The 24,772-nt window shown below is 52.6% G+C and overlaps 2 protein-coding genes across 9 annotated transcripts in view; both read right to left on the reverse strand.

The window, feature by feature from the left end:
• Positions 1 to 15,865, reverse strand: part of MAD1L1 (mitotic arrest deficient 1 like 1) — a 492,384-nt gene extending 476,519 nt beyond the window's left edge. For 5 of the 8 annotated variants that reach the window (XM_064295955.1, XM_064295956.1, XM_064295953.1 and 2 more), the window contains exons 1-7: positions 15,809 to 15,865; positions 12,471 to 12,633; positions 8,635 to 8,775; positions 6,283 to 6,462; positions 3,482 to 3,606; positions 2,325 to 2,406; positions 372 to 502 (exon numbers count right to left, since the gene is read on the reverse strand). In XM_064295955.1, coding sequence (XP_064152025.1) covers positions 372 to 502; positions 2,325 to 2,406; positions 3,482 to 3,606; positions 6,283 to 6,462; positions 8,635 to 8,775; positions 12,471 to 12,620 — 809 coding nt within the window. In that variant the 5' untranslated portion in view covers positions 12,621 to 12,633; positions 15,809 to 15,865. Of the gene's footprint in view, positions 1 to 371; positions 503 to 2,324; positions 2,407 to 3,481; positions 3,607 to 6,282; positions 6,463 to 6,997; positions 7,118 to 8,634; positions 8,776 to 12,470; positions 12,634 to 15,536; positions 15,673 to 15,808 lie in introns of those variants that run through there. The other 3 variants (XM_064295954.1, XM_064295959.1, XM_064295957.1) reach the window with 3 other exon arrangements.
• A 1,947-nt stretch (positions 15,866 to 17,812) lies between these two features.
• Positions 17,813 to 24,760, reverse strand: MRM2 (mitochondrial rRNA methyltransferase 2). Its single transcript, XM_003416587.3, has 3 exons — positions 24,639 to 24,760; positions 21,499 to 21,788; positions 17,813 to 18,327 (listed from the first exon to the last, which is right to left on the reverse strand). The coding sequence occupies exons 1-3, from the start codon at positions 24,686 to 24,688 to the stop codon at positions 17,885 to 17,887; spliced, it is 783 nt and encodes a 260-aa protein (XP_003416635.1). The 5' UTR covers positions 24,689 to 24,760; the 3' UTR covers positions 17,813 to 17,884.
• Between the last annotated feature and the right edge of the window lie 12 nt (positions 24,761 to 24,772).

Here is a 24,772-nt window from a genome sequence, read left to right on the forward strand (position 1 = left end):
GATGGGCTCCCTGGACCCAAGGACAGGTCCCTGCCCACAGGGCTGCATTTCAGGCTGTCAGCCTAGGACGCCACTCCCCAAGGCCAGGAGGTGCTGACATGGCAGGGCCCTTGGCCCTGGGACTCCTTTCTCCCGAGAGACCCCCTGCCTCTTGGAGGCCCCTGTGCCCTAGAGATCTCTGCCCCTGCTCAGAGGCCCTGCCCCCTGGAGAGCCCCTACCCCTCACAGGCCCCTGCACCCCAGATATGCCCCACCCCTCAGAGGCCCCTGCACCCCAGAGCCTCCCTGACCCCTGGGGACACCCCACGGCCCAGAGCTTCCACACCCACATACCCCTAAACCCTCCCCAGACAGCCCCCCAGGCTCCTCACCGCAGGCGAACATTCTCCTCCCGCAGCTGCCTCAGCTCCCGCTCCACTTTGGGGAGCCGCACCAGCTCTGACTTCATGTTCTTCACCACAGCAGCATCCTGCTCCTGAAGGCATAGCTTCTGCTCCAAGTCCTGGTCACAGCCAGAGAGGAGAGGAGGATCCCATCACCAGAACGTTTCTCTGACTGACCCAACTCATCCTGAACCCTCCACGTGCTTCTCTGTGCATGCCCCCCACCACAGCCCCCCTCTAGGAAGCCCTTCCTGACTGTAACAGGCTAGCTCCTGTGCGCACGCTCGCACACACAGCCAGCAGAGCCCTCCCGTGCCTCGCTGAGAGCTGTGTATGTGGCTGCCCTGCCTCAGGGAGGGCGTCCAGGGCAGGGCCTGGCTTCTGTCGGCCACTCACACAGATCCCTGAACCCATGCGTCAGTGAACAGCCCACGCTTCATTCTAACCCTGTGCCTGGGCTGTTCTAGTGTACATGTGTGACCACCACGTCTGTCCCAGCAGCAAGGAGAGTTTTCTGGATAATATCTTGTCCTCTGGTGCCTAATGGGAGATAGCTGGCACCCATCAGCAACAAGTCACTGACCAGGCGGAGGAAACAGGTTGCTAGGGGTAAGGCCAAGACCAAGCCAGGCAGGCACTCGCCAAGCATCTCCAGAGGCCTTGTAGGCAGGCACTGGGCCATGTCGGGACAGAGGAGGCAGGAGACAGATGTGGCTCTGTCAGTCAAGGCTTGGTCGTAGGGAAGGGCCACGAGACCATCCAGGCACATAGACACACAGTAGGGCAGGAGGGCCGCAGGAGGGTGGGGGCTCTGTCTCAGAGAAGAGACATGAGACCATCCAGGCACACAGATGCACAGCAGGGCACCAGGGCCACAGGAGGAGGGTAGGAGGCTCAGTGATGGGGAGGGGACAGTGCCGTGAGCACTCCAGCCAAACAGAACAGCAAGTACACAGACAGGGCAGGGGAGGTCTGTGGCCCTGAGGCCCATGGCACAGGGTGGAGATAGGGGGACAAGACGGAACAGATGTGCGTGGAGCGCATTCTAAAGTCAACAGGACCCCATGTCGCCGTCCAGCAGCACCCCTGCAGTGATAGAACCTGGACTCTGGAGACGCACTGACCAGTCTGGAGGTGGTTCCATCACACTGGCAGTGATGCTGGGCTGGCATGCACCCTCTCTGAGCCTGCCCTGCCGTCTTCACACACTCTTTGTACTTCTCTATCTACATGTTTGTTAGCTGCTTGTCTTCCCCATGAGAGCTTGTGCTCCAGGAGCAGACCCAGGTCTCTCTCCTTCCCCATGGCACCCCTACCCCCGGCACAGGGCCCAGCACACAGAGGAAACCACTGAGTCCAGTTAAGCGGCTACAGTTATCACGGGCAGCCAAGCACCCACAGATGACACTGTGCAGTGCACACCCAGCTCAGACACAGGCAGTGCAGGAGGCCGAGACTAAGGGATGTGCACAGGGCACACGCCCAACTCAAACACACAGTGCAGGAGGCCAAGACCCTGCTGGGATGTGCACAGGACATGCACCCAGCTCAAACACACATAGAGCAGCAGGCCAAGACCCTGCTTGGATGTGCACAGGACATGCACCCAGCTCAAACACACATAGAGCAGCAGGCCAAGACCCTGCTGGGATGTGCACAGGACACATGCCCATCTCCGACGCACACAGTGCAGGAGGCTGAGACTCTCAGGGATGTGCAAAGGACACATGCCCAGCTCAGACACAGGCAGTGCAAGAGGCCAAGACTCTGCTGGGATGTGCACAGCACATGCGCCCAGCTTAGACACACGTAGCGCAGGAGGCTGAGACCCTACGGGGATGTGCACAGGACACGCGTCCAGCTCAGACACACGCCGTGCAGGAGGATGAGACCCTGCGGGCATGTGCACAGGACACGCCCAGGATGGAAGTGAGCCCTCACCTTGATCTTCTGCTCATGATCCACTCTCACTTCCTGGCTGGCCTGCAGATCCTGGATCTTCTGATTCGCCTCCTGCCATTTTCTGTCAAAAGAATAGAACATTGTGTGCTGAAGCAGGTGTGAGGTGAAGCCAACAAGTTCCCTCACCTTGAGGCCTTCCAGCGTGTACATGCACACGTGTATGTATACACATACATAGATACACACACAGACACACATATGTATGCTCACACACATGCACATACACACATGCACACACACAGACATAAACACAGATACACACGCAGCTACAGACACGCAGATACGGATATACACACAAATACACACATAGATATACACGTACACGCTCACACAGTCACATACGTACAAGACCCACACAGAAATACATACACAGACATACAAACACACAGGTACCCACACATACACTCACAATCACAGCCACGCACACATGTACACGTACCAAGACATACAAACGCATACATACTGAAAGACATACGTATACATATAGAGACACAGAGATTCAAACATGCACATATGCACAGAAACACACACACATAGGCTCACATACCCTCACATGCATACACACACACACGTATACTCACAATCACTCGCATACACACATGCACTCTTTCCCACCATAGAAGCACCCCAGGACCCTGTGCTCTCTCCCACCAGCCCCGTGACCTCAGTCTCCTCATCTGGGGGGCAGCCTGGATCACCCGCAAATTCCTGTCCAGCTGCCTAACCACACCACTTTCTTCATCCCCATGGGTACACATGACCCAGTGCTTGCTCAGTGGGAGACACATACAGGGCCTCCCTCTGCCCAACCAGCCTCCCTAACTCCACTGGGCGGCCACAACACTAAGACCACATCCGCTAACGTCACCCATGCCTACTCACCCTGTCAGGACAGAAATCAGAGAGCACCCCTGGGAGGCCCCTTCCCAGCGTGCCCACAACTCCCGGACACACCCGCTCCCATACTCCTGTGCCCCCTCTGCCTGGAGGGTCCTTTCCCACCACAGCCTGCCTGCCCACCCAGGGTCCCCCTCATCCTCCAGGGGTCCAGCTCAAGTCTAACCCTCACTATGGAAGCCCTCACCAGATGGCGGCCCACCGCCCAGGGTTTGCTTGTCCTCCGGCCCCACACTCACCTGTGCTGTGCATCCAGCTGCTCCTTCAGCTCCTGCTTCTCAGACTCCAGGCCCTTCACCTGCATCTCCTGGTTCATCGTGCTCCACTGCAGCTCTGAGATCCTGCCCTTCAACGTGCTAATGGTCTAAAGTAAGATGGGACACAGCACGCGAGTGCCTCGTCAGCTGCTCAGAGGCCAAGCCTACATGGCCTCGCACATCTGAGTGGAGGGAGGCTCTCCCGGACTCAGAGCAGGAGGCAGAGACTGCGCCTGTCACCTGTCCCCTCCCATCCCCAGAATAAGGCCAACAAGACAGACCGCCCTGCAGGCCCCTCCTTCAGCCCACACTCAGAAGAACACCTCGCCCAGAGCCTCCTGCTCCCAGAGCTGCTAGGGAGAGTCTCGGGCACAGCCAGGCCCTGGCAAAGGCCATCCTGCCGAGGAGGAGCTGCAGGGGCAAAGGGACCACCAGCCAGGAAGGCTGAACACACAGCCAGGAGCCTAGAGCCTTCACAGAGCCTGTTCTGTCTCATACCTGCACCCTCTCTCAGCCTACAACTCCTTCTCACCCCCCACCATGGCACCCTCCCAGCTATTTGCTAAAAATGTTACTATAGATGGCAGCAGGGAACGCTCTAGAACTGGGAAGTGGGGCCTGAGGCTGTCCTCAGGATTAAACTCTGAAAGCCACCCAGAGGGGAGGAGCTGAAAGCCACCCTGGGAACTGAAGAGCCCTAGGCCAGCAGCTAGGCTGCAAACTACCAGAACATGGCATTACACAGAAGCGGGCGGGGAGGTCAAGAAAGGACACAAAGAACCAGGAAGCTGTCCTGGAGACAAGGAATCCCCCAGACAGCAAGGGCCCGGGACCACCACCGGCATGTCAGAACCACCTTCCCTGGTTCTGACCCACCCTCACCAGCTCCTCCTGAGAACCCTCACCCAGGAAGAGTGCATGCTGGCTGGACCGGTGTGAAAAGCCAGTCCCCAGACAGACGCCATGGAGAGGAATAAATGCAAACGTTCCCTTGTCAGCCTCAAGGAGCCTGACGCCAACCCCCAGGGATCGTCAGCAAGCTGAGGGCAAGAGACAGACTGGGACCAAGTTGCCACAGGAAGGGACACTCGGTGATCCCAGTCTGGGGAGACAAGAGCCCATGGCACTTGTTCACCTGCCCACAAGAAGCTTACCCACCAACAGTCCACCGAAATACCTCCCTACTGTCCCCCAGGTCTTCTGGGGGTGATGCTGGGGGGCTCCGCTGTCCACCTGGGAACACGCATGGTCTGCTCATTACAACAGGGAATCAGAAAAAACCAGAGGCATTAAAACTGTATCTAACAAGAGAATCTGTCTTTCAAGCCGTCTTACTGTGCTCAACAGACACACCCTGGGCACCGGCGCTCTGTTGAGTACAAGGACACGTAGGGGCATCCAACAATCACCAATGAGCAGATCACAGACAAGAGCGTGTCAAAGGGGAGCATGCTGTGAATGAGGGCGCCTGTGGGGAGTGGAGTGGTGGGTAAAAAGAACGCGGTTGGGGGGGGCTACAACTTCAGACCCAGCGCCCAGGAAGGGACGTTTACACTGAGACCTGAAAGGTAAAAGCAGCCACATCCAGGGCTCCGTCCCACCTGGCTGTGGCCTTCCCCTTGCTGGGTAGCATTCACCGCATGTGTCCAGTGTTTCACTCTCCTCTGCTTTTCACTGAACTAAGTGCAGACTTAGCAGCCTCCACTGAGCTACAAGGCCCCACCACGGGGCAAGTCACCCACATCTGCCCCCACCACAGCCAAGGCCACAGGGCCGGGGACAGGCAGCACGGTCAGACTCAGAAGGGGCACGTGTGGGAGTCCTCTGGAAGCCCACCCCACTCCTCTCCTGCCAGCATCACTTCAGAAGACAGATGTAGGAGCAACCTTAACACGCTCTCCAGCGCTGCTGAGGCAAAAGTAACCTGGAGCTGCTTCCCGAGATCCCTCAAGCAGAGAGAAGCCAGCAGAGACGGAATACCAATGATCTGCCATCCCCACGCCCTCCCGACAGCTTCTCCCTCCAGCACCTGCGATCCTGAACACCACAGAAACGGGACAGGAAAGATCAGAACAGTCCAGGCTCCACCAGCGTCAGCATAGGGCTCTTCTTCTAGAATCCATACAGCCTTCGGTAGGTAGAGACGGTGAGAACTACCGCTAGCGTATGCGCTGTTTCTAAGGTACTCTGATGTCAGCAGGCGCTAACAGACTTTGCTAAAACAAAAGCAATGCAAATCTAGAGGCACCTACTTACATCTCCTGAAAAGACAAGTGTTATAAAAACACCACTGTCCACTGCAGGCAACGCTAACGTGAAACTAGAATACTCCACAGAGGCTAGCGGCACAATACAACCACTGACAGCAAACGCCACAGAGGTAGCTATAACTAGTGACCCCACAACCCAAAACCCAGGGATTTGTTCAAATAATTCAGCAAAAGCAAAAAGGTGAAGATACCTGAGAGAGAGAGAGATCAAACAGGTATGTGTGTGCACATGAAAAACTATTTGAAAATAACGATGGATTAGCCAACCGCTAAAAATCAGAATTACAAAGACCAAAAAAGTGCTCAGCTTATTAACTGAAAACCACAGAACGGGCAGTTAGTATTGTTACTACGACGACGACGATGCCTCAGTGTTGGTGTGCACGTGGGAAGCACCTTGAGGAAGTGAAAACGTCACAGGGCTACCTAGAGTGGTGGAATTTGGTGTGAACGATCTTCTCTGACAATGGCTCAGGCCTGGGAAGCGGCCGCCCAGAAAGGTGGTAGCCTCACCTCGCTGGCCTCGGCCAGGCTGTCCTCCTTCTCCCGCAGTTTCTTGTTGGCAGCATCCAAGTTCTGCCGGCATGCCCGGTTGCGCTCCAGCTGCTCCTTCATCTTCTCCGCTGCCTCAGCCTCGTGCTCTTGCAGTTGCCGGATACGTGTCAGTAGCTCCTGGTTGCGGTCAACCTCGCGCTGTCAGGAGGACAAGACATAGTGTGAGAGGTGCCCCAAGGTGGATCCTCACTCCCATCAGAGCAGGGGGCTGCCACCAGCCTTCCCAGGGCAAGGACCATGGCTGGAGAGGGCAGCCTCAGATCCACTAGCCAAACCAGTGCAGACCCAGGACAGAAGTTGGGGTACTTCAGGGTGCGGGGGAAGCAGTACTCCTGTGTCCATGCCAGTACCCTTACTGCAGGGGCCCGCCCCTCGTACTGAGAGGCCTGGGGGCTCTGGGCGGGTACTCGGCACGGACAACCCCAAGAAGCATTGCACATCTGCTTGCAGGGTGGTCTCTTGCAGGGAGGGGACCAGCACAGAAAGCTGAAAACCCAGGGTCGACCCTGGAAAGAGCATCTGCGCTTCTGCAGCCCCAGCAGATGCCCTCATTGGGCCTGCCATCACTAACCCGTGTCAGTGCCCCGATGAGCAGATGCCCAGGCAGGGTGGGGCACAGACAGGAACTTCCTGCTGTCCATGCCAGGGCCCAGGCCTCCCCCAAGTTACACACCTCATGGGGACTCAAAGCCATCTGGCTGTGCAGGACTGCTCGGCCGGTGCAGAAGGGGCAGAACTAGGTCTCATGCACAGACCTCTGACTCCAAAAACCCCTCGCCTGGGAACACAGGAACTACAAAGCAGGAGATAGAGTCCCAGGGTCAAGCGCGGTCAGTCCTGTGACAGGCGGCCTGTGTGTTGGCCTGGAGAAGCCTCTTCAAGAGCCTCTCGTCACTCCTAGAGCTGGCCTCACTCAGAAGGACTTATGCCACCTACTCATAGCCCTGCAACCCCAAACCACGCAGGGCTCAATAAAAGCACAGACACAGAGGCTGACCCGGTCAGAGGGACGTGCAGCCTCAGAGCAGCAGGAAGTCCTGCAGAGGGGAGCCTCAGGGACACTGGGACCCTCAGGGATGCCGCGATCCTCAGAGACACAAAACAAGGGACCCTCGGGGATGCCGTGACAAGGTGCTTTGCTAGCACAGTGCCCTGGTTGGTGGTTCTCCTCGCAATCCAGCTCCCAGTGCAGACGGGTAGCTCGGGCACGCCCTCAGCCCTCAGCCCTCGACCCCCAGAGACTCAACAGCTGATGGATTCCAGGTAAGAGGAGCTGGTTCCCCACCGCTTGTCCTATCCACCCACTGCCAAATGGCAGCCCCTAAAAAACCATTATCGATGCCCAGGACTCCAGGGAACAATTTGAAAGCTGGGTCCGAATGACGCCTGGGCCCCACTCAGCTGTGTCTCTGGGGAGGTACAGAGAGGTCCCTTTGAGGGGGGGCTCAGGCTCACCAGGGGACCCGGGACTCAGCTCCGTTGCCTAGAGCCCTCGAGTTTCCCCATGAAAAGGCCTGCAGACCCCTGCTATGATGACCCATCACTCAGCTCCTATACCACTTGGGCACCAGGAGGTGCTCAGAGACACACACGGGGGAAGAGGAAGGCAGGCAGCAGACAGGCATCTACGAGCCCAGGAATGCCAAGGATTGCTGGAAGCTACTAGAAGCTGAAATAGACAAGGAAGGGCCTTCCCCTGGAGCCACACCCTGAATTCAGGCTCCCAGCCTCCTAGACTGTGAAAAAATAAATTCTGCTTTTTAAAGCCACCCCTTGTGTATTTCTGTGACAGCAGCCCTAAGAGGCTAAGAGAGAAAATGCAGATAAGCCACGGTGAGGCCAAAGCAGGCCAGACACCCACCCTCAGGGAGAAGCAGGGAGGAAGGGCAGAGGCTGCCATCCAGTGCTTGAACCTCAGCACCACGTCCACAGCTAATCTGCACTTAGCGGAAACCCTAGCAAAGTGCTGCTGAGCAAAGCCAGGGAAATAGGGCAACCACATGCTAGGGAAAACCTCATCCCTCTCCAAGTGACAGGGAGGCCGCGTATCCCCTGCTGGCCCTGGGCAAGCCCAGAGCAAAGAAAGCCACTGCTGAGATAGGGCTCTCTCCTCCGAGGCCCTCTGACCAGCTGAGCAGGACACAGCCCGGGTCCTGCTGCCCACGATCTCTGCCAGGTCTGCACTCTGGTTCCTGCCCCCCTCACTGCTAGCCTCAGACAGAATGCCCAGTGCCCCAGACTTGACACACCGAGGCTTCAAGCTGGCGAGGCTCCCACCTCTCCCCGCCCAGGGGGACCACCTGCACCCACCTCGTAGTTCCGGGCACTGGTGGTGGCCGCGCGCTCCAGCTCCACACGGGCCCGCTTGTGGCTCAGCTCCATCTGCATCTTCTCCCGCTCCACCTGGATGAGGTGAGACTGGGAGCGGATCTGCTCGGCTCGCTCCTCCAGCTGGGTGGGTCCAGGAAAACAAGAGAGAGAACTTCACCAGCTGCATCAGCCATGGCCTCAGCTCAACTCAACCCACACCACTGAGCACCCTCCCCAGCAGGCCAGCAGTGTGCCTCAGGTGCAGGAAAGAAATGTCTAGGGCCCCAGTCGGGAAAGAGGAGACATTAACAAGGATGGGCAGAGGAGGACGTGTTTCAAGATGAGTGTGTGTACGCCTGTTTGGGGAGAGAGGGCACATTTATTTTCTGATGCCAGGTAACACACTACACACATGGAGTAGCGTGAACACCACCCGAGGCTGGCTGACAGTTCTGAGGTGAGAAGCCCACCCACAGGGCCTCGCAGGCTGAAACCAAGGTCTCGGCTGGGCTGCAGCCCACTGGAACTCCATGTCCCCCTCCGAGACCACCGGGTTGTAGCAGAATCCAGTTCCCATGGCTACGAGACTGAGATCCTGTGACCCTGCTGACTGCCAGCCGGGGCCACTGCTGGTCCTAGAGCCCTCCTACACTCATTGCCAAGTCTCCACTCCCTCTCCAAAGCCAGCAACTGAGAACCTCACTCAAGCCAAATCCCTTGCCTGCCTTGAATTTCTCAGACCTCTCTGCCCAACCTGTAGACCCAGACTGGAGGGCCCATGGGGTCAGGCCAGGCCCACCCAGATCACCTCCTGACCTTAAGGTCCATTGATTTGAGATCTTAGTACCTGCAAAATTCCCCCACAGCAGCACCCCATTAGCATGGTAAGCTGCAGGAGGTGTGCGCACCACGGGCCTAGAACCTGGGGACCGGCTCAGAATTCTGCCTCCTGCAGAGGTGTGGGTAAACAGGGCATCCCTGGGTGTAAAGGGCTGCGTCTTCAACAGCTGGAGCTGTGCTGGTCCAGCAGCATGGCACAGTCCAGGCACTTAGAAACGCGGACTCTTGAGCCACACCCAGACCTACTCAATCGGAATCTTCCTTCTAAACATTCCCAGGTAGTTCATACAAAGAAAAAACCTAACCTGTTGCCGTCGAGTCGATTCCAACTTACAGCCACCCTGTAGGACACAGCAGAACTGCCCCATAGCATTCCTAAGAAGCGGCTGGTGGATTCAAACTGCCAACCTTTTGGTTAGCAGCTGAACACTTAACCACTGCACCACCAGGGCTCCATACTCACATTGAAGTTTAAGCCCTGGGCTACAGTAGTGGTTCTCAACAGGGCCAATACTGTCTACTGTCCCTCTAGGGCACATTTGGCAGTGTCTGGAGACATTTTTGATTGTCATGACTGGGGAGAGGGTGCTACCGGCACACCAGGGGTAGAAGCCAGGGATGCTGCTCAACCTCCCACGGTGCACAGGCAAGTCGTACAAGCTAAAATCATCCAGCCCAAAATGTCCACAGTGGCCAAAGACGAGCAATCCAGGTGAGAGGAAAGGCATCTTCGCCGTTCCCCTCACTTGTGCTCTTTGCGGGTCCAGTCCATGCCTTCTTTAACCCTATCACATCTTCTCTTATTTCAATCCTCACCTGTTGATATTTAGGGAGTCCTAATTCTGTCCTTCATTGACCCCACCAGCCTTTCTAGCCTGGCTGTGATAAGCAGGCCTGTTACAGCCGCATCTATATCCACACTGCTCCAAGGAGGAGGGTACTACACCTCCCATGGATGCCACAGGAGAGGGACCAGGACCACAAATGCACATGATACATGGGCACATCTTCCCAGAACACTGATTTCATCGGAAAGAACATAATTCAAGCATTATGCTTACATTTAAATAACAACGATGTGTGACAAATGAGACTATACACAACTTCAAGCTAAAACAGGGGCCCTAAAAAAAAGAAAACAAAAAAAAGGGCTCTGGTTGGCAAGACAGACCAAGCCCTGCCTCCAGACTGGCAGGCCCGTGGAGTCCTCAGCCCCTCTCACCTGCCATCTCAGGAGGCGTAAGCAGACAAGAGGAAGAACTGTGGCTACAGTCTGGGGACAGGGCAGGGCAAGAACGGGCCTGCGCAAGTCCTCCAGGCTGCCGTGACTACAAACCAGCGTGCCCTGCAATAAGCATCCCGAGACGCAAGCACGTAACAGGGCCACAAACTGATTGAGGACTGGGCCCTCCAAGGTCCAGTCCAGGTTCTACAATACTCCAGTCCTGACACGGACCAAAAGTCCCCAAGCATTTGCATCAATAGAACTGTAACACCTTTTTAGACAAGCGTTGCTAACTTCCTATTTTGCCAGTAAACAAGGGTCAAAAACAACTACCATCTATTATCACTGTCGTTTATGAAAAACATTTTAACCCTAAAATTAAAAAAATATATCGAAAAAGCCTAATCTCAGGATAAAGAGCAGCCCTTGCTAAGAAAGGACAGTAAGCAGCTTTACACTAACAAACATGTAGCAATTCAATCAACTTAACCAGTGACTGAAAACAAACGAACAAAAAAAAACACAACACCAGTTGTTATCGAGTCAACCCTGACTCATGGCGACCCCATGTGTCAGAGTAGAACTGCTCCACAGGGTTTCCATGGCTGTGGCCTTGCAGAAGCAGAGTGCCAGGCCCTTCTTTTGAGGTGCCTCTGGATGGGTTTGAACCACCAACCTTTCGGTCAGTAGTCAAGTACTTAACCATATGTGCCACCCAGGACTCTAAATGTGAAACACACCCCCATTTGTTTTATAAAATGCTGCCATGGACTTCATCGGGGCTCCGAGGGCAACAGGAAGCTACCAGCCAGTCTGACTCAGGCCATGTCAGCAGGGTGGCCCCAGCAGCGCCTGCAGGGAAACGGGAAGGGAACAGCAGAGGAGCCAGTGGCGCTTAGGGCAGCAGGTAGGCAGAAGTGACATGTCCAGCTGGGACTGAGGACACCACATCTGCCTCCTGTCTGGGCCCAGCTATCCCTGACCCGACAGCCCTGGGGCCTGAAGTCCTTCGGGGCCTTGGATGCCTTTGAACCATGTCTGCAGTTAACATTCCCAAGAATGTGGAATAAAGAGAAGTCAGAATATAATCAGAGGTAAACTGTAAAAGTCCCCTATAGCAGAGTACCGGAAAGACCAGCAAACGGCTCCCCCAGGGTCTGAGACCATGAAATGCCCACTACCTCAGCTCATGGCCTTAGTGCCCCTGCCAGGCTGACCAAATGACCTGGGGTCACAGCACAGCCCTCCTGAGGGTCAGCATGCTGGCTAGAGGCCTCAGCAGCCATGCTCCCAGGCAGTGTGGTTTTTTTCCTTCAGTTTCATAAATAAGGTGGCTTTCTAGTCCTACGGCTACTGGGTGTGAGTTCGTGTGTGTGCAGGATTGAGCTGGGGACAGAGAGCCTCCTCCCATTCAGGGCCAGATCCTAGAATCTGGCCTTCTCCCCAAAACTAGGGATGCCCACACTGGAGACCTGGCTATCTCCCTAAAACTAGGAATGCCCACTCTGGAGGCCCCGCCATATCACCAAACCAGGAATGCCCAGGTTGGCGATCTGGCCATCTCCCCAAAACCAGGACCATCCACGTTGGAAATCCAGCCATCTCCTCAAACTGGGAACACCCATGTTGGAAATCTAGCTATCTCCCCAAAACCAGGTTGGGATCTAGAAGACAGCCAGAGGGCCTCACGGTTTCAAGAAGACAATGACCTGCCTGAACACTCGGGGACGTGAGCAGCCCTCCCCAAGCCCAGGCCACCCAGGCCCCTTACCTGCATGCTCTGCTGGTACTGCATCTGCAGAGAGCCTGGCACAGAGGTGCAGACATCCAGTCCAGGCCCACCCTCCACTCGCTGAGAAATGAAGTTGTTCAACGATCTCAGGGAGGACAGAACAGTGGTGTTTTCCCCCAGGTCTTCCATTGCTACCTTCCTTCTGGAGGGAGACAAAAGAGAGGTTACTGGAAGTTCTTCCAGAAGCCATCAGCTCTGTCATCTGCCACAGTTAGAGGGTGCCTTTGGGTAGTCCTCCTTTCCCGAAAAAAAACAAAACCAAAGCCATTGCCATCAAGTTGATTCTGACTCATAGCAACCCTATAGGACAGAGTAGAACTGCCCCATAGGGTTTCCATGCAGTGGTTGGTGGATAAAAAGTGCTGACCTTTTGGTTAGCAGCCAAGCTCTTAACCACTGTACTCCCAGGGCTCCTAAAGTTCTCTTTAAAACAAAAAACAAAAAAAAACTAGTTACCCAAAGTTGACTCCAACTTACAGCCACCCCATGTGTGTCAGAGTAGAACTGAGTTCCATAGGGTTTTCGATGCCTGGTTTTTTGGATGTAGACCACCAGGCCTTTCTTCCAAGGCACCACTGGACTTGAAGCCTTCCTCTATCTGCACTACCCAGGGACTCCAAAACTCTCTTAAGGCCCTTAAAATGCTCCGTTGTCCACAACCAAGTTCTTAGGAAGTTAACTGGGAGTCGAGAGACCAACATTACCAGAAAAGAAATGAAGACATGAAAAGACTATGCAAAAAGGCAACACAGCATCAAACCTCAGCCACTGAGCCAACTGACTGCTAGAGTGCTAGACCCCCTCCTAGCAGAACAAGAACAATGGCGACACAGATGACAGCAACTACAAAACAAACAAAAAACCAAACCCGTTGCCATCAAGTCGATTCCAACTCATAGCGATGGTGACCAACCACAGCAACCCTAATTGTCATTATATATTAAAAACGACATTAGCGAATCTTAGTGCTATTTTCGTGGGTACCAAAAAGGAAAGTATCAGACATTTACTTAGCACCCAGACTTCTTGAGCCTCAGTTTCCTCATCTATAAACTTAAGATAATGAAACCAACTTTGTAAAGCTGTTAAGAAGATCACAGACAACTTGATTTTACTTAGGACATCGTGATCTTTACCATAGGCTGATGAATTTGGTCTTTTTACACACATTCTGGAAATAATGACACCGAGGCTTCAAAAAGTTATAAACTGAGATTGGAGCCCAGATGTGTCTGGCTCCAAAGGCCATGTGTGTCCACGAGCCAGTATGTGGTGGGGCGGAGAAACAACAGCAATCTGTGCTCACGGCCTCACACCTGGCAGAAGGTGAGGAATGCCTACAACCAACACCGTGTCCCCCTTAGGAGAACAGCCTGCTCCCTCTCTTATTCCCCTTAAGCGTTAGATTGAAAAACACCTCCTGCCCTCAACTCCCAAAAAAGAAAGAAAGTGAAGAATCTTAGGTCCAACTCTGAATTCCCCATTTAACAGGAAGCTGGGCCTTGTACAAGTGGAGTCCTTGTCTTCTCAGGCCGTTGAGTCCACCCCTGTGAAAGGTAGCTGCTCTCTCCCACCTGTCTGTCACACTGTGAAGTCAAAATGGCTGGAGAAAACTGAATGAGCACTCCCACCGCTGTGGGCCTCACAGACAAAGGCCTAAAGGGCGGAAGGCAGCAGGGCACCTCTGAGAAGCCCAAATCCTTCCATTTGACAAGATTAGGCCAGAGCCATGCTTTTTCATGCCATGATGAAAAACTCAGCTAATATTCCTCTTCTTGGAATGCCATCTCTTAAAAGAACTGACATATGGAATACACTAGAATGAAAAGAACAGCTATATCAACTACCTAGAAAACGCTATCCTCCTTGTCCAAGAAACTGGAACCTTCCAGCCTCCTAACCCCTGAGCCTGAACTGTTCCCAGCAGAACCCTTGAGCTGGAAGTCAAGAGCACACTCTCAACTGCCCTCATCAAAACGGACAGCTATCGAAGCCTACAGAAATTACATGGACCCTCACCATCCCACAACACTACTTCACATAGCAAGTCACCACCCATTACACTAGTCTAAGTCGGCAGGAGTCCCTGTGTGGTGCAAAGGGTTAAGCACTCCACTAGCTGAAAAGTTGGTGGTTTGAACCCACCCAGAGGTGCCTCAGAAGACAGGTCTGCCGATCTGCTTTCAAAAGGTTATAGCCTAGAAAACCCTACAGAGCAGTTCTCTGCACAGGTGGGATCAGCGAGACTGAATGGACTCCACGGCAACTAACAAGTTGGCCACGGGCTTTTTCTGCTTTCTCCAAATGCATACTACATATGAGACACAAGTCCCTACTAGCTGCAGTCCCTGGGTGGTGCGAATGGTTAACACCCTAGGCTGCTAATGTAAAGATCAGAGATTCAAGTGCACCCAGAGGCATGTCAGAAGAAATGCCTGGTGATCTGCTTCCAAAAAATCAGCCACTGAAAACCCTACAGAGCACAGTTCTACTCTGACACACGTGGGGTCACCATGAGTTGGAGTCGACTTGACAGCAACCGGAATTGGTACTTTTCTACCAGCTAGGAGTGATGTGACCCATCTCTGACAACGGAAGCAATGCAACTGCCATGCTTTCCTCAGATGGAGAACTGGAGGTGAAGGTGCAGTCACCGCCTGAGAGCGGCCCTCAGGGAAGAGCATCCCTCTGTACTGGACTATCCCTGAGGCCCCGAGCTTCCTAAGGACTGGCATCCCCAACACCGGCCAGGAAGCCCTCCCTCTGGCCCTCACGGTCCCCCGCTTGGCTCTGCTGACCAGCTGCTCAGTCCCAGCGGCTCTCTTAGGTCCAGCAGCCAAGCAGGGGCCGTGAGGAACTGACCACAAAGTCTGAAGCCGAAACAAGGACGAGGAGCGGCCAGGGGATGCTAGGGGTCAGTGGCGAGAGAACGTGGGGTGACGGGGGACGGCAGAGACCCTGCTAGATGGAAGGAAGGTGAGGAGAAGGAAAGGGAAAAGCCCGACCCCGCGGGAGAGAGGGATCTAGAGGGGGGCGGAGCCGCACCCCGGGGCGAGGAGGGGCAGGGCCTGGCTGGACTCCGCGGGGCAGGACCGAGGTCGGACCTCCACAGACGAGGGCAGGGCCGGGAGCACCGAGTCCTCAAAGAGGGGGGTCCTGGCCCAGGGCAAGGGAGGACGAGGGCCGGCTCGGACCTCCACAGGCGGCCGCAGTAGGAGCACCCGGGGTCACAGGGAGCGGGGTCCGGGCGGCGATCGCGCGGCAGGGACCGAGAGGGGCGGCCCGGCTCAGCACCGCGCCCCACGCTTAGCCCTCACCTGAGCCGCCTCACGCCGCCGCCGCCGCCGCCGCTCGGATCTCCCTCCTCCGGCCGGGCCCGCGTCTCGCGAGAGGTGCGGCCGGTTCTCGCGAGACGCGACGGGACGCGCCCCGGGCGGCCAGGGGCTCCGCGCTCGGCGGCTTCTGACCTCCTGCGGCTGCACCGGGTGCCGCCCGCCGCTCCGAGACCCCTCCCGGAGAGGGCTCAGAGCTGAAGAAGGGACACTGGAATATCGGAGTGCCTCCCAGCCACCCACCCACCCACCGCACGGTGGGCTTCAGCGGAGGCACAGCGCCTAGTACTGTAATGTGTGGAGTAGCAGCGCCACCGGTGGCCTCCTAGGGCCAAACTTTTTTGCCCTGTTGATTCTAGCAAATATTTTGTTACTACGATACTTGAATCAGTATTTGAGTTAATAGGTCTTTTCCTTTTCTCTGGACCGCCTGGGAAATACAAACTAGATATGCTTACTAGGCTATCCATCTTCCCAGTGCCCTGTAGGCTCCTGGAGCGCAGGGACCTTGTCTAATCCTCCTCTTCTCCCAGAGTGCAGCATGTAATAAGGGGGTGAAAAAGACAAACCCCAACAGCCAACCCCCTGTTCAGCGCCGGCGCTGACCCTCGATTCTGTACTGGCTCATAGCATTATCCCATCGCTCCCTGAATTACAGCAACTTTGTGTATTTATTAACATAGAGCCCTTCCCGGAGGACAGTTTGTCTGGCTTGTTCGTAAATTTTCAGCCTCTCCTCCTTTTTCTTTTTTTTCCTCCACTGCCCTGTCCCAGACTTTTCTCTGAAGTGCTGTTCACAATGGGCTGCATCGATTTTCCAGAAGACAAAAGCCTTCCAAGTTTGTGTGCCTCCAGAAAGAAAGAGGTTGGGGGAAGGGTGTGCTGGAGGTAGGACACTGGGTCCTCTGGACTTAACTGATTGCAATCAAATTTTAAAAACTTGGCCCGCCGCTTCCTTCGGAGAGCTGGACCAGGCCCCAGGGCCCTGATGGGGACTCCTGGGTATCTATTCTTCTCCTTGCTGGTCCCTGGGTTTTAATCTTCAATACAGTCAATGACTTCTACTTGAGGGATGAGCACACCTCCAGGAAATGGCTTTTAAGAAACCAGTTTTTAAAAAACTAAAGCATGGAAATCCCTTAAAATAATCCATGTATATTCTCTTATAGATATGCATCAAGTTCCTGGAAGAGTAAAATAAAATAAATGAACACACCACATCACTGCTTGCTTTGGCAATTACCTTTATGGTCTTTGGCGCCTGCAGGATTACACCAATATAGATTTCCAGCAGAAGCCAAGGCATACCCACCCCATGCATAAATACATACCAAATGTCTTCCCTAATTGCTCTGGGAACTCGTTCTGCTTGAAGAATGGATGCATTTTCAGATTATCCACCAGAGAGACGGAAATTCATCCCCAGGTTGAAATTTCAGACTTTTCTACATTACACTGTGTAGCCAAGATAACAACCTGTGCATTGTTATCTTTAGAGCAAGGGTGGAAACCTGCTTCCCTGTAGGCTGTTCAGTCCTTAAGGCAGGGAAGCTACATAGAGGTGTGTGTATCTCTGCCTCAGTAAATTGTTCTTTTTTATCTTTCCCTCAGTCGCTCTCTTATCATTCTTCTCTCTTCACCTATCTTTTGCTCATAATTTTCTCTTCACAAATTATGACCCAAGACGCTGTTTTTAGTCATATACTGTGGCCATTGAATATAGTTTTGCCATCTCTTTTTGGTTAAAAAAGCTTTCCATTTATCCTGCTGTACCTCCCAGACAACTGCTTCACTCTCCCAGCAGCAATTTGCTACGCTGGCAGTTTAAAAGAACCTAACCACCATGAGGGAGTGCCTGGGTGGTGCAAACAGGGAACATGCTCAGCTGCTAACTGAAAGGCTGGAGGTTCAAGTCCACCCAGAGGTATCTCGGAGGAAAGGCCTGACAATTTACTTCCCAAAAAACAGCCACTGAAAATCCTATGGAGCACAGTTCTACTCTGATATATGTGGGGTTACTGTGAGTCAGAGTCACCATGAGGGAACTGACCGGCAGGACTCTCACTCCTCCACAGACCCTTTCCCTCTCCGGTACTGCGTGGCCAAGAGGTACACCTCTGAAGACTCTTTCCTGCTGGCATTGGGTTTTATGGTCCTCATGCTCTGGAATTCTTGTGTCAGTCTCTTCTGCAGTCGATGAGTTTGACTTCCAGTCCAGATTTTACACAGGAATGTCCCCCCTGGGTGCAAGATGTGTTGTGCTAAGTCCAGAAGGGACCAGCAGAGGCTGATGAGCCTGTTGTGATCGAGGTCCCGGATCCCTGTGGCATTGGGGGCCATGTCACTCAGAATCACATCTGCCCTGTGTCCAGGAAGCAGTTCTCGGATTCTCTGGAAGGTTCTCGGGTCAGTCACATCAGCAGGGCACAAAAAAGTGGCTCCTTCCAGGGGGAATATGTGAAGAAGGTCTACCCCAAGCACAAAGCCGACAGGAGAGCTGGGATCTAAGGAAGAAACGGTGAATGCACTGTTTACACCCTGAATCTTTCCAGAATACATACAGTAAAACGGTCACATAGATACAACAGGACCAATGAAAGGCGCTAATGTGCACACCTGCTGACAGAAGGCCTTTTCCTATTTTCTACATACCCTGTGAAGAAACAGCCGGGGTGTCACATCTGAGAAACTGAGGCCCAGAGAGGACAAGCATTCTTCCCAGAGTCACAGAGTGACAGGCCAGCCCAGGGCTCCACCCAGGCCTTCTGACTCCAACTCTTCCATCATCTCAGAACTCGAGGCCTCTCTGTGAAAGGCTTCTTATCACTGATTTTTAGCTTTTTGGTAAACTAAAATAGAAAGTGATACCCATAAAATCCATTGCCATCTAGTCCATTCCAACTCATAGTGACCCTATAGGACAGAATAGAACTGCCCCCAAAGGGTTTCCAAGGCTGCAATCTTTATGGAAACAGACCGACACATCTTTCTCCCTCAGAGCAGCTGGTGGGTTCAAACTACCAACCTTTCGAATAGCTGTCAAGCACTTAACCACTGCACCACCAGGGCTCCTAGAGAAAGCCAATCACTGCAATAGAAAGTATCTCTGCACTAAATCAGTAAATCCATTCTGCAACTTAATCCAATTTCTTTCACTGTATAAACTATTAGAAACAAACAGATAGGAAAATGGACAGGTACAAAATAAGGTACAAAAATCAACATCCAGCCCATATTTCAGTAATGCCAGTTATAAAAAAGATCCTCTTGTTTCATGGGACTCCCCGCCCTCCTCAACAGCTCTCCTCAGCCTCCACAAATCCCCACCCTGCACCATCTCTGTGTCACACCCGGCACTGATCAGGGCCACTGGCTCTGTGGATAACTCATTTTTTAAGGGTACAGTCACAGTTTGTTAGTTCATTCTGCTCCATAAGAGAGCTGTGCTATCTAAAGATTGGAAGTCCAGGTATTTTGAAGAGTACCTCATTTCTCAAAGGTAAACACCCTTATGCTTCATCTCTAGAAAGTGGGACACCTACCATGTCGTTTTCCTCACTGGAACTTTCTTTCCCTTAACATCCCATCTACTGCAACCTAGAAGTTGCCACTAAAGGCAAATGGCTTTGGTTGCATTTTTGCAACTCCTGGGAGGAAAAGAAACCAAAGTCAGATTACCCACATACTTTGCTACTGCCACTTCTCCCTATATCTTAAACAGGGCCATTTTCCTGCTTCTGAAGAACAACTATGGGAACAGGAACTACTGACTTTGGTTGTTAGGTCTGCGGATAGGCTCAGTGGTGGGAAAAGGAACTAAAGTTTCTGACACAAAGTCATTCATTTATTCGCCAAATTTTTACTGAGCTCAAAAAAGGGGGCAGGGGCTGTTCTAAAGCCCTGGGAGGCTTCCCAGCCACAGGCATGGGCACCCAAGGGCAGCAGCAGAGTCAGTGAGTTCACCACACACCTGTCATCTGTGAGGCTGGTGCATGAGCCAGGGTCCAGCATCCCCAGCTTTGTACTCGCACAAGTCACTGAACTCTGAACCTCAACTTTCTCATTAGGAAATGGGCACATAGGTCCTGCTCTAATGTGTGTTGTTGTTAGTTGCTGTCGAGTAGATTCCGATTCATGGTGACCCCATGTGTGCAAAGTAGAACTACCCCATAGGGTGTTCCAGGTGTGTGGGAGAGACCTTTGTGAACCGCTACACACGGTTTAAACACCAGGGCCTGCAGGTGCCCTCAAACTCTATAGCAGCAAATATGAATGTTAAGGAGCAGAAGCATGTATGCTAGCAATGCACCGCAAAGCAGTCTGGGTGCCCCAAACGAGGGCACTGGTCAGAAAGCCTACAGCACAACCACTACGTGGAACACTATGCAGCTGTTTACAGTGAGGACACCATTTTCTAACTGATACGGATGGTTGCTTTATCTGTTTTTTAATCAGAGGAACCTTTTTACATAGAACATCTCAGTCAAAACCCTAAAACATAAAGCAGATAAAGGCTGACCCCTCAGGATGACCACAGTAGAGAACCCAGAGCCTAGTCATGAACCCCCTGAGATCCTCGAGGTAGGCAGCCCCTTGAGACCTCTGTGGGGATTTCAGGAACAGGAGGTAGAAACCCCCGGGGTTGACTTAGTTGTCCTGCCATGTAAAGATGACTTGTTGTGAAGTGAAAAGACCAGGCTCCAAATAACAAGTACAATATCATTTTTTAAGATATAATAAAGCCTGTATATATAAACCAAAAAACCAAACCCAGTGCCATCAAGTCAATTCCGACTCATAGCAACCCTACAGGACAGAGTAGAACTGCCCCATAGAGTTTCCAAGGAGCACCTGGCAGATTCGAACTGCCGACCCTTTGGTTAGCAGCCATAGCACTTAACCACTACGCCACGATGGTTTCCGCTCTATATATATATATATGTAGATATATATACAAAGGAGTCCCTGGGTAACAAAATGGTTAACATGTTCAGCTGCTAACCAAAAAGCTGGAGGTTCTAGTCCACCCAGAAGCACCTCAGAAGGAAAGCCTGGCGATCTACTTTTGAAAAATCAGCCATTGAAAACCGTATGGAGCACAATTCTACTCTTGAAAAATGAGCCATTGAAAACCATATGGAGCACAGGTCTACTCTAACACACATGGGGTCGCCATGAGTCTGAATCAACTCGATGGCAACTGGGCTTTTTTTACGTAAAAACAAATTCTGGGAAGATGCAAACAAAAATGAAAATGTTGTTATATCCAGGCGTGGAGTCCCTGGGTGGTGCAAACAATTAAGTGCTTGACCACCAGCTAAAAGGTAGGTGGTTCGAACCCACCCTGAATCAATGCAGGAGACAGGTCTGGTCACCTTCCTTTCCAGGTCACAGCCTTGAAAACCCTACGGAACAGTTCTACTCTGCACACAGAGGGTGGCCACGGAATCTACTTGACAGCAACAATGACATCTGGGTGGCATGATTTGAGTTGATGCTCGTTTTCATTGCACCTTTGTACCTTGTCATTTGTGCCCTGTTTTTATCATTATCATTACTAGGCTACCAGTTCCAAAGCATGTGCTATCAGAAAGTGGCTCACTGGCCCCACTGTGAGGAAGGGGGGAGGGCGGCTTGCTGGCACCTGCTCAGCCTCCCAGCCCTCAGAGGCCCACCTGTGCCTGCGGCATTGACGCTCTGCACAGCCACCTGACTCCAGGCCCCAGGCGCCGCCCCACAGTCCAGCACCCGGAGGCCAGGCCGCAGTATCCGGTGCCTCTCATCTACCTCCAGGAGCTTGAAGGCGCTCCGACACCGGTAACTCTCCACCTTTGCCGCCTTCACAAACGGGTCCTTCAAGTGCCGCATCAGCCAAAGGTGCTCGGCGCCTGTCCGGCCCTTGGGGCGGCTCACAGCAGTGTGGAACCTCTGACCCTGAAGGGATGTGCACACCAGCTTCAAGTACCTGTTGAGAAAACAAAGAACCACGCAGGTTGGCATTCCATAGATCAGCAGGTCACCAGCTCAGAGGGGCCCAATTTGTTCAACCCACTCATTTGTAGAGATGGGGTCCTGACACCCAAGAGGGGCAGGGCTTGACAAAGCTACAGCCAAAAAGCAGGCATCCTACATTCTGGTCAAGAATAATTTTTTTTCCCTAGAAGTGTTTTAATTTTGAAGAGATTAAATAAGTCACCTTGTTTATAGCAACCAAAATTTTCCCAATACTAGTTAACTCAGGCAGCTAAGTGGCACAGTTAAGCATTCAACTACCAGCCAAAAGGTTGGCAGTTCAAACCCACCCAGAGGTGCCTCAGTAGACAGGCCTGGCAATCTACTTCCAAAATGTCACAGCCTCAAAAATGGTATGGAGCAGTTCTACTCTGACACACAAACGGTTGCCATGAGTCGGAATCTACCTCACGGCAACTAACAACAACAATTAACGTTACTGATAAAATTAAAGCGGCCAACAGTCTTTTCTCAGCTGGCATAAATTTTCAGTGGGCTCTGAGAGTCCGAGAAAACCAGCCCTGGCTTTTAGTTACTTGGTTACATGTCTTCAGCATCTAGCACAGGGCCAGGCCTGTCAAGTTCTTTAATAAAATTGAACTCAACCTGTGTGAATAGCTGAAGGACAATTTCCAAGTGGCTTTGGAAAAGTTAGGCCTTTAACAGTTATTGACTGCCCATAATGGCCAGGCACTGTGCCAGGAGCTAGACACATCTCTCCTCACTTAACACTCAGACCAACTCTACAAAGTAAGTTCTAGGTCCATCTGATGACAGAAAGCTATCGCTACTCCCACTGTTTTTTTTGTTTTTAATAATTTTTATTGAGCTTTAAGTGAATGTTTACAAATCAAGTCTGTCACATATAAGCTTATATACACCTTATTCCATACTCCCACTTATTCTCCCCCTAATGAGTCAGCCCTTCCAGTCTATCCTTTTGTGACAATTTTTGCCAGTTTCTAACCCTCTCTACCCTCCTATCTCCTCTCCAGACAGGAGATGCCAACACAGTCTCAAGTGTCCACCTGATACAAGTAGCTCACTCTTCATTAGCATCTCTCTCCAACCCATTGTCCAGTCCCTTCCATATCCGATGAGTTGTCTTCGGGAATGGTTCCTGTCCTGGGCCAACAGAAGGTTTGGGGACCATGACCGCCAGGATTCCTCTAGTCTCAGTCAGGCCATTAAGTCTGGTCTTTTTATGAGAATTTGGGGTCTGCATCCCACTGATCTCCTGCTCCCTCAGGGGTTCTCTGTTATGCTCCCTGTCAGGGCAGTCATCAGTTGTGGTCGGGCACCATCTAGTTCTTCTGGTCTCAGGATGATGTAAGACTCTGGTTCACGTGGCCCTTTCTGTCTCTTGGGCTCATAGTTGTCCTGTGACCTAGGTGTTCTTGTTCATCCTCCTTTGATCCAGGTGGGTTGAGACCCATTGATGCATCTTAGATGGCCGCTTGTTAGCATTTAAGACCCCAGACGCCACATTTCAAAGTGGGATGCAGAATGTTTTCATAATAGTATTATTTTGCCAATTGACTTAGAAGTCCCCTTAAGCCATAGTCCCCAAACCCCAACTCTTGCTCCGCTGACCTTTGAAGCATTCAGTTTATCCCGGAAACTTCTTTGCTTTTGGTCCAGTCCATTTGAGCTGACCTTCCGTGTATTGAGTATTGTCCTTCCCTTCACCTAAAATAGTTCTTATCTACTAACTAATCAGTACTACCCCCACTGTTGTTGTTGGCGGCTGTGGAGTCAATTTTTGACTGATAGCGCCCCCATTTAACAGAGTAGAACTGCCCCATAGGATTTCCTGGGCTGTAATCTATGGGAACAAATCGCCAAGCCTTTCTCCCACTGAGCCACTGGGTGGGTTCAGACTACCTCCCTTTCAGTTAGCAGCCAAGTGCTTATTAGCCATGTGCAAATGGTTCCAAGGCCCCGCACTCCTTCAACACCAAAGCACGTAGACACACCTGTCTTCAGGTTTACTGGGCCTGAGGGAAGAGGGCATAGACTGATCCCGGGGCACCAGAACAAATTCCAACACTGGAGAAGAGGTGGACAGTGGAATTCACAGGTAGATAAAATCAAGGCTTTTCTCACAAACCCACTAATCTTCCATTTGAGGCTGCTGGCCTCTGCAGTCCCATTCTGCTCCCCACCCCCAACTCTCCCCACAGAAGCCTTGTTTCTCAGAAGTCCCGGACCCTCAGGCATGGGTCCTTCACAGGCTCTCCCTGTTCCCACTGCACAATCTCATTAGTCCTCTGTTTAGTTACCTGCTCAGTGATGCCGTCCCCAACCGCTCTCCCTTCCCCTTAACACAACTGTGACACAGTAGTCACATGCTTTGTGATTTAAAGTTCTTGCCCTAGACGATGAGTTCCCGGGGACTGAGGACTAGATGTTTTGCTCTAACATTAATTGTGCACTTACTGTGTCCCAAGCACTGTTGTTCACCACCGTGTATTATTTCCCTTTAACCTTCAATACGAAATCACTGGGTGACACAAAGGGTTTGCGCTGGACTACTAAAGATTGATAGTTTGACCCCACCCAGTGGCACCGCGGAAGATACGCCTGGCAACTCGCCTCCATAAAAGATTACAGGCAAGAAAATATACGGGGGCAGCTCTTCTCTGCACACATACGCTCGCCATGAGTCAGAGTGGACGCCACAGCAACTAACAACAACAGCAATTCTCACGACAACCCTAGGAGATAATTAGTGGGAGTACCCCCTCTTTCTAGGACGGGGATACCAAAGTTCCGAGGGTGGAAAGCGGCGGACGACTCTCACCCGCTGCCTCCTCCCTGCACGCGGGCACAAGCGTGCAGCAGGCGCTCCATAAATGCGGATTGAGCCCAGAAGCGATCGGATACCTCTACCACCCAGTCAGCCAAGGTGCTCGACTGGGCTCCCTCTGCTGCGCC

Source organism: Loxodonta africana, chromosome 12 (assembly GCF_030014295.1).
Source record: "Loxodonta africana isolate mLoxAfr1 chromosome 12, mLoxAfr1.hap2, whole genome shotgun sequence".
In the NCBI taxonomy this organism is placed as follows: domain Eukaryota; kingdom Metazoa; phylum Chordata; class Mammalia; order Proboscidea; family Elephantidae; genus Loxodonta; species Loxodonta africana.